The 17,935-nt window shown below is 35.9% G+C and overlaps 1 protein-coding gene across 2 annotated transcripts in view; it reads left to right on the top strand.

Moving 5' to 3' along the window:
• Positions 1-17,935, top strand: part of LOC150109360 (alpha-catulin-like) — a 439,125-nt gene that overhangs the window by 346,252 nt on the left and 74,938 nt on the right. For both annotated transcript variants that reach the window (XM_090407671.1, XM_090407679.1), the window contains exon 9: positions 1,530-1,688. In XM_090407671.1, the coding sequence (XP_090263797.1) occupies positions 1,530-1,688 (159 nt within the window). The remainder of the gene's footprint in view (positions 1-1,529; positions 1,689-17,935) is intronic.

Genomic DNA, 17,935 nt, shown 5'->3' on the forward strand with positions numbered 1-17,935 from the left:
TAGCAAAAAAATTAAAAACTAAATTGGTTCTGGAATGTAACGCAATATTTAAGTGAAGAAATTAGGCAAGGATCTTTATTTTGTCCAGACATTAAAAATGTATTTTACAATAAAAAGAGAAAATAAAAATAATTTCTATATTTTTAGTTTATCCAATATAACTAAAATTCAGTTACCCAGCATAGAACAAGAAAGTGCATTTCTTGTTATAGGTAACTGAGACACAGCTATGAGCCTGAGATAATCTGATTAAGTGCTCTCTTCAGCGTGAGGGATTATCACACCTTCTAATGGACATGCTGGCCGAATTGCACTTCTTATCCATGTTCTTTCAACAGGTGTACTGAATCGTATCCAGATTTATCTGGACGTCTATAGACGTCCTAGCCGGGTAGGGAGGTTAACCGGGCGACGCCCCAGCTGGCATGAAATTTTGTCATGTTGTACCATCATTTTGTATATTGGTTTAAGCCAATAAGAATAAAATTTGGTCGGCTAAATCCCAAATTGCCAGCCCATCCTCGTTCATTCAGTATCCAGATAGATACCCAACAGGGTGCACCACGAGAAGGTGAGGATTGGACATTAGTTCAGAAGCTGTTCTCTCCATTCCTTTAAAGGCTATGTGGAGGTCTCCTCTCAGTTATACAGCTTTTACCCTTAAGCACCTTTGGAAACAAAACTCAACATTATTAAGGATTTTGAAGGCGGAATGAAAATTTCTGAACTAGCAAAGAAGTTTGATCTACAGGAATCCACAGTAAGAACAATCATAAAAGAAAGGTTTACATATTTTGGAGGACATAGATTCTAACGAGGAACGAATTGTTACCACAAGGCGAGGAATAAAAAAAATCATTAGCTTGCTATGAAGAAATTTTGCGTGATAAGAAAAAGACATTATGCCGTCATACGAATGTATTAGATTTTATGAAACCATCGACATCGAAATAAGTTTTTTTTTTTATGTATGACAAATTACAATTAAGATTATATTTCTTAAAAAATATAGGTGTTTTTATAACCCTTTGATGCCAATTGTATGTTTGTATATATAAATTACATGCAAAATTATACCCCGAGTTATGTAAATTCGACTTGCGCGCTTTTTGTTGGTCCACCTACCGTGTAACCTCGGGGTTTTACTGTACTAAATAATCATCTCATCCGTTCAAAACTACACTTGCCCACTAACTACTATTGAGTAAAGTTTTCGTATGTAAATCAGGGATTCCCACATATGTAGTGAGACATGTTTGGCTCTCATCGAAAACGTGGGAATTCAAGACTTACCCAGTATCACCTACCTTTGGATCATAAGACTTACCACGATTCTGAGTTATGTCTACATAAAAAGGTGCATCTTATTTTCCAAAAAATATGCTATCTAATCCTTGAACCCACCATGCTATGGGTGGAATTGTCATTTAAAAAAAATATACCTTTATGCTTATGTGTGTTAATATTGAAAGATTTCATTAAATAAATGAATAGATGAATAGTTGTCTAACCTTTTCATGTTGTTTTAGCTTCAGGATACAGCCTTAGACCAAGCTGAAGAGCTGGTAAAAACATTAGAAGAATCCGAGTTTCCCGCCATTTTAAAAACTGCTGCCTTAGCAGGGGATCATGATAGATTAGAAGAATATTCAGAAAAATTTAGTGAGCATGCAGAGCTTGTTCAGGATGTAAGTCAAAATTATCATTGATATTTGATGTATTTTTAAACATTCCATGGTGTGTTTTTTACAACTTATAAACATTATGTTAGTATTATTTGAGAGGCACTTAATTCAATAAAAAATAATATTTAACAAGCAAATCAGGGATGATTAAAATACAGCAGTGGAATGGATTCAGTCTGTAAAAACACTTAGATGATTGATTGATTCATTGATCTGTTTAATATAAATGTAATGTTAATTACAGAATTGTACTTCTTTCATAAATTTTTTGAATAAAAATGGTTCACACAAAATTTTTTTGTTTACACAGAGATTACACAAAATCTATCACCCTTTCGTGTGGTGGTGATGATTTTCCCCCTTTCATGCAGAAACGACTGAAAGAAGAAAAACTAGGTGATTTAGTAGTCATTGCCCACAAAGCATTCCTGGTGAGATTTTTTACAGGTTAGTTTTATCTGGGCTCGGGATAGGCATATGGCTGGGAGGTATTCATGACTGTAATCCGTGTGTGTTCATGGGGCCGGTTTGCCTGTTCTGGGGATGAAAAACTTGAGTTAATGGGTGAAAAAATCCCCTACCTTTGTATGAGATTAACTAATTCACCTTACGTCACTGACAGGAATCGAACCCAGGTCTTTCTGATCAAAGAGCTTTGTCTATACTGACTGAGCTATGGAGGCTTTACCATTTCATATATCTTGGACATATCTTTAAAATTAACAAAAATCCAAAAGAAATACAACCTTACAGCCACTTATAGATGACATAAAATTTGGCATCTCTTATCCACTCAACCAAAGACCAACACATTCTCTAGACCTACCAGGTGTTTATCAGGTCCCTTGCAGTTGCAAACTTTCCTACTCTGGCCAAACAGGCAGGACAGCCAATATCAGAATTTTTGAACACATCAACTACATCCAATTTTGCCATTACTACTCTGAACTTGCTGACCATGCTTTGGACACCACTGCAGAATACACTTGAAGACCACTCTGTTGCACCACAGTAAGTACAAACATGAAAGGCTATTCCTGGAATCTGCTTCAGCCCTGAAATATTTTCCAGAACTCACCATGGGTGCATGAAACCACCCCAACTTTTGAGAAGCTCTCATCTGCAGATCTTCAGTCCAATGGCTAAGACCACCCAATTTATTCCACTAGGAGGTGTTATTTGGGACTCTAGGCACAACTTTGGTCACCTTTCTTCCACCTTATTTACTGAGTTAATACTCATGCCCATATCATTGTTTTGTGATTTCTGATGATGGCAATGTAACATTCCCAAAACATTGGAAATATTAAAGTTATTATAATTAATATTCAGCATTTATCATACAGTATTACTACTATTGGTTATTATGTGAACACACATAGAATCATATTTAAATGTCTTTATTTGTAAAATTTTCACCTAAGTTTCATAACCATTGTCAATTGATTATTGTTTTTAACCAATGTACACTGGTAAATACATTGATTCTAACTTGCATTATTACCCTTGTCAGAAATATGATGTAATCAAATCTTTAGTTGACAGAGCTCATAAAATATGTTCTACAGATTCTTTTCTAAACAAAGAACTGTTTATTATCACCTTTATCTCTAATGGTTATAATGCAAAAACTATTGAAAAAATAATAATTATGTCCATTATCCTCACCTGCCACAAAGAGAAATCACTAGAATTTGTATTCCACATGTTAAAGACTTTCAGAAAAATGAGCAAGACTACTTCAACAGATTAACTTACAAGTCTCTTTCCATCCAGTTTTGCATACTTAATACCTTCCTTATCTCACCTAAAAACAAATTTTCTCCTCTATCTTATCCTGGAGTTGACAGAATCCCCTGCACCTGTGGCTTATATTATTATGCATGGATGTTATGCATGGGAAGCATTTAAAAAATACTTAAATGATGAAATATTAGAATGTGTCCCAAGAGTTTGAAGAATAAATAGGGTAGGAGTTAAATGGTTGTCTAATCTTATTAAGCAAGAGATTTGTAAAAAAAAAAAAAAAAAGATGATGTGGAAGGAATGCTGTGTGCATAAGGATGATGTCTGTTATGAAAATTATAAACAGCAGACCAGAAGAGTTACAATTGTTGTACAGAAAACTGAATACGAAAAGAAACTGATTCATGTAGACAACCCCCAAAGAATTCTGTTGATATGCTGCAAATAAAAGAAAGAATGAATATGAAAGAATAACTCTACTGAATGCAAATGATATGAGGGTGACAGTAGAAGAGGTTATTCAACTAATGGGTGCCCATTTTGCTAAAAGCTATCAATATTCTGTATGCAAGATGAGTTCACTGGATGAAAAAACTCAGGTATATAAGGAGGAAGTAATAAAACCCTTGCACAAACTGTATAAGAATTTAGCAATAGGGACTGACGGGATATCAGCAAGGGTGCTAAAAGAGTGTTCAGCTTAACTCCTTTTGACCACATTATACAGCTGGCCATAAAATAACTTTCCCTCTTTGGAGGCATCTGTAGCTAAACCCAACAAACGGAATGAGACCAAATTTTCTGTTGAGACTTTTGAAGAACCTCTTCTTTTGAAGGCATGGGGAGATGATTTCCGCAAAAAAAAAAAAGATTTGGTACCAAAAGTCGCCAATAGGCGAAATTTTGGCACCAGATTTTGGCAGAGCCAAAAACAAGCGAATAATTGCATTAAAGGTAGATAAAATGAAATGATAACATTTCGACAGTGTAAGCGACTGCCGCGTCAGTCATTCCAGCTGGATATGTGGCACGTCACAATGATAATAAGAATAATAATAATTAAACGGGGTGCTTAAGGATCAAAGCTGTATAACTGAGAGGAGACCTCCACATAGCTTTTAAAGGAATGCGGAGAACCGACCAGGGCTTCTGACCTAATGTCCAATCCTCACCTTCTCGTGGTGCACCCTGTTGGGTATCTACTTTGATACTGAACAAACGAGGATGGGCTGGCAATTTGGGATTTAGCCGCCAAACTGTATTCTTATTGGTTAAACCAAAATAAAAAATGATGGTACAACATGACAAAATTTCATGCCGGCTGGGGCGTCGCCCGGTTAAACAAGGCCACCGTTGTTTTCGCCAGGGAACCAGGGCGAACAGCGAAAAGTCAGCTACTGGAACAAATCTGAAAACAAACCCCAACTCAACATCACCAGTATTAAAGATCGGTACTATCAACGTAAGAAACCTGAATGGCAAAGAAATGGAGCTAGCTGAGGAATTAGATAAGTACCAGATCGATATAATAGGGGTGACTGAAACAAAAAAGACCTAAACTGGTGAGATCTTTCTGAGCAATAAATACAAAATGTTATATTCAGGCAATGAAAATCAAGGAAAAGAAGGAGTAGCCATAGTATTCAACACAAAATATGAGGCTAATCTTCTTGAATGGCAGTCAGTCTTAAGTAGAGTAATGTGGGCAAATATGAGAATGGGGAACTGCACAATGAGACTTATTTGTGCCTATGGTCCCACAGAAGGTTCTATTAAGGTAGAAGTGGAGGAATTTTTTGACGCTTTAGAAAAAGCAACTGACACAATGAAAAAGGAAAAGTTGGTCCTTGTTGGGGATCTAAATAGCAGAGTAGGAAATGATTGTGAGACATATAAAAATATTTTGGGAAAATTTGGAGAAAAGAGCAAAGCTAATAATAATGGCAAATATCTGTTGGATTTCTGCTCAGGACATGGACTGGTTATTACTAACACCATGTTCCAACATAAAAATGTGCACAAATTCACATGGAGAGAAGAGGCTAGGAATAAGAAAAGTCTCATTGACTATGTTATTGTTGATAGTGATGTTTTCTCCCTGGTGCAGGACACCAGAGTGTACAGAGGATTTGAAATTGGAAGTGATCACTATTTAGTCTTGAGCAGGATAAAATTGAATTTCATATTGAAAAGAATAACATGTAAGAAAGTTTTAAAGCGAATAAAAGTTGAGCAGCTCTCAGATGGGAACTGTAAACTAAAATACACAAAGATTATTGAAGAAAAAATGAAAGAGTTTGAGAACAGGAATCAAACCTTGGAGATTCAGTGGCAAACTCTGAAGAAAACATTGATTGATTCTGCCAGAGAGGCATGTGGTGAGGTTGTGTGCAAGGATAAAAAAATCAGAACTCCCTGGTGGACACAGGAAGTTAAAGAGGCAGTGAAGGAAAAGAAGAAAGTATCAAAAGTTCCTGTCAAATAAGTCAGCTTTTACTCTTACAGAATACAGAGACAAATGTAAGAAAGCTAAACAGTGTGTAAAACTAGCTAAATAAAAGTCATGGGAGGACTTTGGCAAGAATATAGAAAATAAATATCAATAAGGTGGCAAAATATTCTGGAGGTTGTTGAAGAAGCTTAGGAATGGAGGAAAGAGTGCTGTAAAAGGAGTTAGAGGTGATAAAGGTGACATGAAAACAGGAGAAAAAGATATCCTTGAGGTATGGAGTAATTACTTTGAAAAACTGCTAAATGAAACAAGCAGTGATGACAGCACAGTGATAAAAAAACACTGACCAGGCATGCAGTCAGGAATACATATCCATACTTGAAGTAGAAAAAGCCATCAAAGGCTTGAAATGTGGAAAGGCAGCAGGAGTAGATGATATTCGACCAGAAATGCTGAAGTATGGTGGTATAAAAGTCTTACAGTGGCTGCACTGCATAGTTCAGAAAGCCTGGAGTGAGGGACGAATTCCCGATGATTGGAGTAGAGCTCTCATAGTACCCATATATAAAAAGGGAAATAAAACTGCATGTGAGAATTACAGAGGTATTTCCCTACTGAGTGTTCCTTGCAAGATCTATGCAAGTATACTTGAGAAACGGTTGAGAAGAATTGTGGAAGAAAAGCTTGGTGAAGAACAAGCTGGATTCAGGCCAAATAGAGGCTGTCAGGATCAGATCTTCACTTTACGACAAATAGTCGAGAAAGCATGGGAATATAACAAAGATCTGTATTTAAGTTTTGTCGATTTGGAAAAGGCATATGAAAAGGTGCCAAGAGAGAAGCTATTCAATACGCTGCAGTTATATGATGTCAATGGGGCATTATATCAAGCAATACTTAGTCTTTATTTGAGTTGTAAGTCAGCAGTTAGAATTGAAGGAAGTACAGGAAGATGATTTAATGTTAAATCTGGTGTGAGACAAGGATGTACATTATCCTCTCTGTTATTCGTTATCTATATGGATCACATTATGAAGGAAAGTGGTATTAAACCTGATATCAAAATTGGAGATGTTAATGTCAACTCTTTGCTTTATGCGGATGATGTTATACTTCTAAATAAATCCGCTACAAGTCTGCAAGATTCTCTGACTAAATTGAATAGCTGTTGTAATAGATATGGTATGAAGGTCAGCAATAAAAAGACAAAGACAATGAAAATAGGCAGAAACCTTGAAAATGTCAACTGTGTTGTGAATGGAGAATCTGTGGAACAAGTAAAACATTTCAGTTACTTAGGCACGATTTTTACTGAAGATGGTAAATTAAATATAGAAATAGACAACAGAATCAGCAAAGCTGGTATGGTGGGAAGTCAATTGAATAAATTCATATGGAATAAGAGAGAAATTAGTCGGAACACTAAATTAGCTGTATACAAGACAGTGTTCAAACCCGTTTTAACTTATGGATCTGAGAGCTGGGTCAGATGTAAAACACTTGACCAAAGACTAGAGACTGCAGATATGAGAGTCCTGAGAAAGATTAGAGGCGTGAACAGATGGTATCAATGGCAATATCATATTAAAAATGAGGATATTAGGAAAGAACTTGACATTGTCAGCATCCAGGAATGCGTTAACAGAGCTAATCTCAGGTGGTATGGTCACTTAAATAGAATGGGAGAGGAAAGATTAGCAAAACAAGTGTTCCCTGCCAGGTTGGCATGAAAACGACCCAGAGGAAGACCAAGATATAGGTGGATTGATATGGTACAAAGTGCCTTAGATGATAGAAATATAAGATCTGATAATGTTGGAGTCTTGACAAGTAACAGACTGATTTGGAGGAAAATTGTAGAAAGGAAGTTAGTAATGATGTAAATTTTTCATGTAGTACTGTCATATCCTGTACACCCCTTGAGGGTACATGGCAGGAATTTGATGATGATGATGATAATAATTAAACTAAAACAACAACTTTGAGAGACACAGAAATTAATGTAGTGAAAAAAACTGACTTTCCGACGGCATGGCCGTCTCGATCCCTGGACATCACTCCCTGTGACTTTTGGCTGTGTGGGTATTTGAAATCCATTGTGTATGTTGGTGGTGTTCCCAACTTGCATATCTTGAAAGAGAACATAAAACGGGCTGTTATGAACATTTAATCCGACTTCTTATGCTCAGCTGTAGAGCATGTTGCACACTGAATGCAATTTGTTGTACACAAGAAAGGTCAGCACATTGAAATTTCCCCTATCGGTGATTTTGGTAGTAAATCTTTTTTTTGTGGAAATCATCTCCCCATGCCTTCAAAAGTCTCGATATAAAAGTTGGTCTCAATCTGTTTATTGGTTTTAGCTACAGATGCCTCCAAAGAGGGAAAGTTATTTTATGGCCACCTTGTATAATTTGAATCTCAGAACAGGGAAGATTTCACAGGAGTGGAAAGAATGTATGGTAATCCCATTGCACAAGGGTGGTACAAAGACTGATGTATCCAACTATGAACCAATTAGTATCTCAGGAGTGGTGGTTAAGATTTTGGAAAAGTTGTTTACGGCTTGCATTCAGAAATGGGTTAACAATGAATCTGTTAACCCATTTCTGAATTGCAATGAACAGTATGGGTTTACTAAAGGAAGGTCATGTTTTAGCAGCTTACTCACATTCTATAATAATGTCACTATTCAACTAGTCAAGGGGAATGAATACACCATGATACTTTTGGATTTTGCTAATGCTTTTGACAGAATACAGCATGACAAGACTGTTGCATAAATTGCAGAATATGGGTTTGGATTATAAAATATTAGCATGGATTAGAGGATAGCTGACTGACAGATATCAAAAAGTGGTATATGGGGAATGTGAGTTTGAGAATTTATGGTAACCAGTGGTGTACCACAAGGATCAGTGTCCATTAATGACATTGGGAAGGATTTGACAGGCAACATACATCTATTTGCTGTTGATGCAAAGATGGGTAGGGTAATCAGAATGTGGCTGATATGCAGTACTTGCAGAATGATTTGAATTAGCTGGAATTGTGGGCATGGGAAAGGGCTCTCAGTTCAATGTCAGTAAATGTAAAGTCATTCATTATGACGTGATTAGATATCTAATGTCATATTATATTGGTGGGATTATGCTAGAAGAACCTGATTAGGCTAGGGATCTAGGAATGTTAGTAGATAGGAAGTTGAAGTTCAGGGGTCATGTAGCAAAGATTGCAAATACAACTCAAAAGAGAATTGCTATGTTGAAACGAATTTTGATATTTAAAGATAAGGATGTCATTTTGCCTCTTTACAAGGCCTTGATAAGACCTCACTTGAACTATTGTGTGCAGGTCTGTCTCCTTGTTTCCCTTGTCCCCCCCCCCCTGTGATTCTGAAACAGTTCAGAAAATGCAAAGAAGAGTGTTAAAAATGATATCAGGATTGTGGAATACTGATTATGAAAACAAATTGAGAATTTGTAGACTGCAGACACTAGCAAATAGGAGAAAGAGGGGGTGATATGATTGAGAAATTTTTCATTTTATGGAGGCTGTGGAAAGGACAAGAGGGCTTCCTTGGAAGTTGAGAATGAATGCTAAGAATGGGGTGAGAGCTAGATTTTTCCCTCATAGAGTGGTGCATGATTGGAATGGATTGTTATTGGATGTTATGTGTGCAAGCAGTGTGAATGAATTCAAGAACAAGGATTATAGCTAGCGTATGTAGTAGTGGCCTCCCTCCCTCCTTGGAGGTCTCTCTTAATACTTATAAGATGAAGCTGGTGATTTCAATTAGAGAGTGGTTGATGGCAGCTATCAAAGAGTGACATATAGAGGAGTTGAGTCCAGTAGAAGGCAGGTGACCAGTGATGTACTACAGGACTTGTTATTTGGTCCTCTTCTGTTTTATTTGTACATCAGTGATATAGGAAATGATTTGATGGGAAATATTCGGTTGTTTGCTTGAGATGCAAAACTGGGAAGAGCAATAGTCAATGAAGGTGTTGTAGCGATCCTGCAGGATCATTTAAATACAGTAGCAGTGTGGACAAAGGTAAATGGCTGCTATAGTTTAATGTAGCCAAGTGTAAGAGGAAGAAGCAATCACAGTGTTTGTGCTATATTGATGGAACTGAACTGCAGGAAATTGATGAAATCATGGAATTGAAATTTAGAGGGCATATTGCAAAAGTGTCCATATTAGCACACCAGGTTATGCTATCATTATTGAAGAAAACACTGGTAAGCAGGGAATAGAAATCTTATTGTTCCCTTCATAAGACTTTGATAAGGCCATATGTGGACTACTGTTAACAGATTTATTCATACAGAATCTGTTTGCAGATTTGGTCACCTTTTCCAAAAGTAGCTGACAGGCGAAAAAGAGGAGATAAGTATATAAATTATTATATACTCAAGTTTTGTATGATTTTATATTTTATATGATTATAAGGCTTTATATGATTGATACTGAAGACTCTTTTTGCAGTATGGCAGGAAAGGAGCAAATGAGCCCCCCCCCCCACAGAAATTGTATGAGAGTGCAGTTATCAAGGGCGCAGGACTAAATTTTTGGCTTGTAGGATATTGAATGCATGGAATAGATTGCTGGAGGTGGTTGTGAGTGCTTCATCAGCGAATGAATTTAAGGAGAGCTATGATAGGTATTGTGTGAATATGGGTCTGTTGTGATTATTCTTCTGACAGCATAGAGATACCCTAATAATAATAATATCATCTGTGTAAAGCAAAGAGCTAAATTTGATATCTCCAATTTTAATAGCAGTTTAATGCCACTTTCTTTCATAATGCAATCAGTCCATATAGATGATGAATATGAGCAGGGATAGTGTTGTACCCTTCTCATACATCTGATTTGGTCACATCAAACCATCTATTTCTGCCAATTCTGGCTGCTAACTTACAACTTAAATATAGACTATGTGTTGCTGGGTATAATGGTCCATTTACCTCACATAATTGTAGCATTTTGAAAAGCTTTCTCTGGTCATCTTTTTTTTTTTATATATCTACAAAAAAGTACAGAACCTTGTTATATTTCCATAATTTATATTATATTATATTACAGAGGAAACTAGGTCATCAGCAATCAAATTCTTCAAATTAAGGAATTGCAACAAAGCATTCTGAGGAGGGTTCAGCAGATGCATAACTTGTGAATGAGCTTGGCTGATCTTCAGGGGAATGAGGTGAGAGAGCAGGAGTGGACTCCTTTAAAAATTTATACATCACATTCGGCTTAGTCTGCAGAGTTTGCCCTTTCTTTTCTGCATCAATTTTTCTGTAGCAGGCATTGCTGCTTGCTTCATTTTTTCTCTTTTGCTGAATCACACCATGTTGGGGGGGGGGGGTCCACTTTCACAATCAACCGAATTTCATTATTAACAGAGGCAAATGCCTCTTGTCAATTTCTTCATTATAAACTTTTTTGGGGTTTAGTTTCTTCATCTTCTTGTTCTTCTGCCTTTTCCTCCATTTCTTTTTCTGCTGCAACTATCTTTGCTTCTATCTCTATACAATCTGCATTTGAAAACTCTTCTCCCTCTGCTTCCACCTGCAGCTGTGCATAATCATCATCATTGTCAACCTCCAACAGCCACACTATCTTGTCACCAGTCTCTTGAAAGACTTTGTCTTTCGAGAATCCTGTGACTGTATGAACATATATTTTCAGCCACTTCTTCCAGATGCCATTTATTAAAGAATATTGTAGGCATGAAGTGGCTAGAAAAAGTTTCATGTTTCTTGCTAGGGCATGGTGTTCAGAATACGTAAAAATAAATAAAAATTCAAAAATATATAAAATTTATAAAAAAAAAAGGAAAAAATCTTTAGCCCATACTTAGTGTGAATGTATGATAACTTTTTTTTTTAAGTTTGTCTTTATGGTAGCAATAACATCCTGGTCTGTGTGTGAAGCAGTATTCAGCAAAGATGTTAATAGGATGGCCATCATAAGTAAAATGGGTGTAAATCAAGGACCACCTGAATTAATTCAGAAATCACCAGTGCAGATTCTTTGACCATCAAAACATAAGCTTCAGAATGAAATTAATGACGTCAGTTTTTTTTTATACTATAATCGGAACTGTTTTTATCGGTACAACAATTCAAAATAACAAATAAATCCTTAGAATTGTTTTTATTTCATTTGGATCGTGGAATTTTGAGGCAAAATTAGGCAAAACAAAATAATATACAAAACAAAATGTTTTGATAATACATGGTGTCATTATACAAGTATGCTATTACAAAATGCAGTTTTTTTTATTACTTGCAATAATTTTCTTACACTTTTTTTGATGCTCTTAATTTTTTTAAAGAAATGCTTTTTTCTTTGACAATATTCTTTTTATATTCCAAGAATTATTGTTAGGACATTACTCAAAATATCGACAGTATTTTTTTTGTTTTGTTTTCTAAATTAAATTAAGGTTTGCAAAAATAACTTATATAGAAGACTTCTCAGTAGTGATGAATGTTGATGAGAAGCTTTCTTTCTGAATAAAGATTCTTTGATTTCCATCCTTGCACTTATTGGTATCTCATTATGTATGATTTCTTAGAGTCAAGAAGTCACTTTTTTTTTCTTTTTTTTTTTTACGACATTAGAGAATTAGGACTTAGGAGAGAGAGTTAAATAAACAGATTCTATCATTCTGAAAATCTTGCCATATTGTTACTAACAGATGACTTTGACTATACTAAGTATATACAGTGATACCTCGGCTAACGAAGATAATTCATTCTGGAATCACATTCGTTAGCCGAAACGTGATTTCTCGTAGGTTTCTATAGAAAATCATTTAATTCGTTCTGGATGCTGCCTACTATTTAAAGATAAGTTTTATAAAATAGTAAAAAACACACTATAAAAGGGCAAAAACTCACCAAAGGCTGAGATGAACAGCTACCCAATTAGATGAAGGAGAATGGAAAGTAGAATGAAAAACTGACAATCTTTACACTATTATACACACTTTATTAAACTGAAAATATGTACACAATGTTTTTACTATTCTTCTTCCAAATTTTCAAAGTTTATTCAAGGTAAGTCTCCTCTTCTTCAGTAGCTGGCCTCTGTCTCTTTGCTAAAGGAGAAGTCAAAAATCTGTCCAAAGTTGATTGAACTTCTCTTTTTTTCAGAATGTTTTTAAGTGATTCATACACTTTTTAATGTCACCTGTTGGCATTCTTCCCTTTTTATTGCTGTCCTCCTCCTCTGATGAGCTCTCTTTCCTGATTCATTTGCTTTTTCAACTCTTCAAGATCTTCTGTTGTCAGATCTTTTGAGTGTTCTTCAACTAATTCTTCTGCATCTTCTTCATTTACCTCCAAATGTAATGCTTTGCCCAAGGAGACTATCTTATTTACAATGTTATCGTCTCACTTCTCGCTGTCTCGAACGTGAACAACCCAGTCGAGTTGGAGGGTCTCCCCTATGTGATGTGATCAGCTCATTTCTTTGTCACACACATACAGATGGAAAAGATAAGCTCCTGGAATGGCCTGACCGCATGTTTGCTGCTTTATGTTAGTGCACGAATCCATATTCGTTAGCCAAGTCCGAAAAACAGCGAAAAAAATCTTTGTTAGCCAAAAAATTTGTTAGCAGGGTCACTCGTTAGCTGAGATATCACTGTATAGCCATCTCTCAGCATTATCAAGGAAAGCCCATAGTACATATGTTTGTACCAAAGGTGGGCTAAGGATTTTTTCCCATTTTTTTTATCAGTTTTATATTTTTTTGTAATTTTTATTTATTTTTACATAGTCTTGGAAGCTCGGCTCTAGAGGCCAAACATGAAACTTTTTTCAAGCACCACTTCAGGCCTCCAGTAAGCAGGGCAATGGTATCACACTGGGTGATGAAATTCATCATCCATCTAAAATAACATGCAACAGTGAGTAAGTGAAACAATTCAAATTGTAATGGACAAAAGATATCAAGTCCTAATTCTCTAATGTTGTAAAAAAGAAAAAAAAGTGACTTCTTGACTCTAAAAAATCAACAAAATAAAACCTGTTTATGTTTTAAAAAATTCTGTTCAAATCACTAGTTACATATCATATCCATAAAAATTCAGACATAATTGTTAGTTTCGATGTCCCTTCCTTATTTACTAATGTGCCACTAATAGACATTCTTAATTTAATAAAGTCTAATCCCCTTCCTCCCCTAATATCTTTGAATTATTCAAATTTACTATGCATCATGTAAGTTACTTTATTTTCCAAGGAAAAATCTACAGACTAATGGTACTATAATGCCATGCCCCCCATCAGCTAACTTTTACATAGAACACTTCGAAAACAAAATACTTACCACAGCTACATATAAGCACTTAGTGTGGTTATGCTTTTGTTGATGGTGTGTTTGTCATTTGGCCCCATGGAAAAGATACTATGGATTCTTTTGTTGCTTACCTAAACAGCCAACATCCTAAAATTCACTTCACAGTAGAAAAAGAATCTAATAACTGTTTGCCTTTTCTTATTCTAACGATGCAGCTCTTTCCACAGAACTTAAATATCTTTATCATACGTTCCTGGCCAGTGGCTACAGCTCCTACAAATAAATAAAATACTACATTGCACTCTTACTCTGCCCCCCCCCCTCTTCAAACACACAAGAACAAAACACCACTATTTCTATTCTTTATGTCCCAGGTACATCTAAAAAGATAGCCAAAGGACTACTAATAAAATATGACCTTCACATCACATGTTCACTTAGTAACTCTCATCTGCTCTCCTAAGGATAAACTCCATCTCCCTAGCATATCCTGGACTGTATAGTTTCCTCTATGACTGCGACTTGGCCTACAACAGACAGACAGACAGACAGGAAGATCGGTTTAATCTGCCTTGGACAACATAAGAAATACATTTGCTACCATTATTATGACAAGTCTGGACTGGCAGACTACACTTTCAACCTTCCTTCACACAGGATTAGATGGAAGCTAGCCAGTGTACTATTGCTATATTTTTTCTTTCTCTTAAGTGTATATTTATTTATTTTATGTTTTATTATCTTAGTTACTATCTTGTTATACACTTATGATATTATCTCTCATCCCTTTTCTTAGTATTGTATCTTAGCTAAAACTTATTCCTTCAGTGGCCTATCATTCCACTCGATCATGTGTGCAAATCCTACAAACAAAGAGAATGCCTTAGGCCAGGGCCAATTTTCCTTGGTTGCAATTCTAGAGTTAACTCCTTTTCAGAATTAAGAAAAATTTATTTTTTGAAGCTGCGCCATCTTAATTCCTATGCAAGGGAAATCTCTTTGTCAGAGAGTTCACGTAGACTGTCACACGATCTTGGAATCTAGTAATCAACAAGCTCTTAAATTACTTTCTTCAATTATTAGTCGTAACCAGTTCCCCTCCGTGCTTGAGTTTTTTTATACAGGTTCTAATTTAAGCAAGCGGTGCATTGGTTTGAGAAATCAGGCAATTTACTTAGATAAAGAAAACAAGAATGTTTATTCATTCTAAGGTATAGTACATAGTAATCAAAGCTATTCTAACACAAAAATTTTGTTCCTGCAAGTAACACCAATCTATAAGACAAGATCTAATTACAATTAAAGAGTTACACTAAAAAACATCAGCAAATCAAACTGTCCTATTCTCGTTCACTTATCACAGCTATGCAAGTGAATAACTACTCAATATTCAAAGATTAGATTATAACATACTAGAAATGATTCAAGGACAATATCTGTTACAATATACTTCTAGAATTACAATAATTTACCACCGGTTAAAGTACTAGAGTCCTATCATATATTAGCAAGTCCTATCACTTATTACATTAGCACATTAACTCTTCCTAGCTGTTCACAGTTCAATCGACAAATAAAAGGTTTTACATTACTGACCAAGTGGACTAAGCAAGAAATTCCTCTCGATTAATCTTTGCTGACTCCTCTCGGCTAGTTTCCTCGATCTGCTACCTGTTGTCCTCCGATTTTGCCAACTAGTGATTACGTTCACGAATCACTCCTGTGCCGATGATTGCGATACTACTCTGATGGATGGGTGTACGTGGTTCTGCATAAAGCTGCGGTCTTCACTGGCTGTTTAGCTGTGCCACTCCTATGCATGGACCGGACTGCTACCTGACTGCATGGTCGTCGTTGACCACCGTTCTTCCCGTCTGCACGAACGACTTCTACTGGAACCAAAACCGAGGTGAGAGAGGCACGAACCAAGAAAAAAGAGTTCCGAGCTCGCACCGCAAAATCTTTTATATCACTTGTGGCTGCTCTTTCTACTACATCATCGATTGCTGACGGTACCTAAGCTTTTTGCACTCCATGGTATCTTCTCTCCGATATGTCTCCCACGTGGGTGCCTTGGACTTTGCATTGTGGCTGCCTATGTCTATAAGCCGATTAAGCTAATGTGAACTTTGCTCTAACTTTCTTGTTCCAATTTAACCTTTACAAAGACTTTTATGATTCTTGTCTGTTATTTACAGGATAGTTAAAATATAACACATACAAAATTTCATTAAAAAAGTATTATTACATTACTTAAATATAAAGAGCTAATAAGCTTCATTTCGGCGATATAAACAATATTTTAAATTAAGGGGATATAAAATCCACATTGTTCCAAAACCGAATAAGAAACTCAAAGATTGGAATCAGAGAGTTTCATGCCGAATATAGTAAACTATAAAGTATCGGCGAACACTAGTGTGAGCTAATGCAAGTGACCCTAGTACGTAGTACAATACTGGACAACTCGTTGCAAAGGTGGGGAAAGTTCAGATCGCTATTCTTAGGTATTTTCCATAATGTAAAAACACATTTCCTAGAAAATGTATGCTGTTATTACATTATGGAGGGAGGTCACTACCCAGACCGGTTTCAGCCTTTTTTGAGGCTTCATCAGTGAGTAGCTGGACCATAATACCAAAGTGTATAGCGGAAAGAACTTATATACTCTGCTATACAAGTTTCCAAAGAGGTGCAACCATTAAGTTACTTAAATATAAAGCAACTCACTGATGAAGCCTCAAAAAAGGCTGAAACCGGTCTGGGTAGTGACCTCCCTCCATAATGTAATAACAGCATACATTTCCTAGGAAATGTGTTTTTACATTATGGAAAATACCTAAGAATAGCGATCTGAACTTTCCTCACCTTTGCAATGAGTTGTCCGGTATTGTACTACATACTAGGGTCACTTGCATTAGCTCACGCTAGTGTTTGCCGATACTTTATAGTTTACTATATTCGGCATGAAACTCTCTGATTCCAATCTTTGAGTTTCTTATTCGGTTTTGAAACAATGTGGATTTTATATCCCCTTAATTTAAAATATTGTTTATATCGCCGAAATGAAGCTTATCAGCTCTTTATATTTAAGTAACTTAATGGTTGCACCTCTTTGGAAACTTGTATAACAGAGTATATAAGTTCTTTTCGCTATACACTTTGGTATTATGGTCCAGCTACTCACTGATGAAGCCTCAAAAAAGGCTGAAACCGGTCTGGGTAGTGACCTCCCTCCATAATGTAATAACAGCATACATTTCCTAGGAAATGTGTTTTTACATTATGGAAAATACCTAAGAATAACGATCTGAACTTTCCCCACCTTTGCAACGAGTTGTCCGGTATTGTACTACGTACTAGGGTCACTTGCATTAGCTCACACTAGTGTTCGCCGATACTTTATAGTTTACTATATTCGGCATGAAACTCTCTGATTCCAATCTTTGAGTTTCTTATTCGGTTTTGAAACAATGTGGATTTTATATCCCCTTAATTTAAAATATTATTACATTATTTACAAAATCACTTACACCTATGTACAAGCATTTCTTTGGGGAATTTTGGCATCTTAGTTAAATCCCGAATGAAATGCTTAATAATAAATTAAACCTTTCATTCCAGATTTAACAAAGGTTTTCCCTTCCAAAAAATTTTTTCTCATTGGAAAATTTTTCATTATGTCATTTACACACTATCTCTGAAGAGGATTTTCCTATTTTCTCTACGTCT

This window comes from Typopeltis vanoorti, chromosome 2 (assembly GCF_054136105.1).
Source record: "Typopeltis vanoorti isolate ZY-2024b chromosome 2, IOZ_Tvanoo_1.0, whole genome shotgun sequence".
Classification (NCBI taxonomy): domain Eukaryota; kingdom Metazoa; phylum Arthropoda; class Arachnida; order Uropygi; family Thelyphonidae; genus Typopeltis; species Typopeltis vanoorti.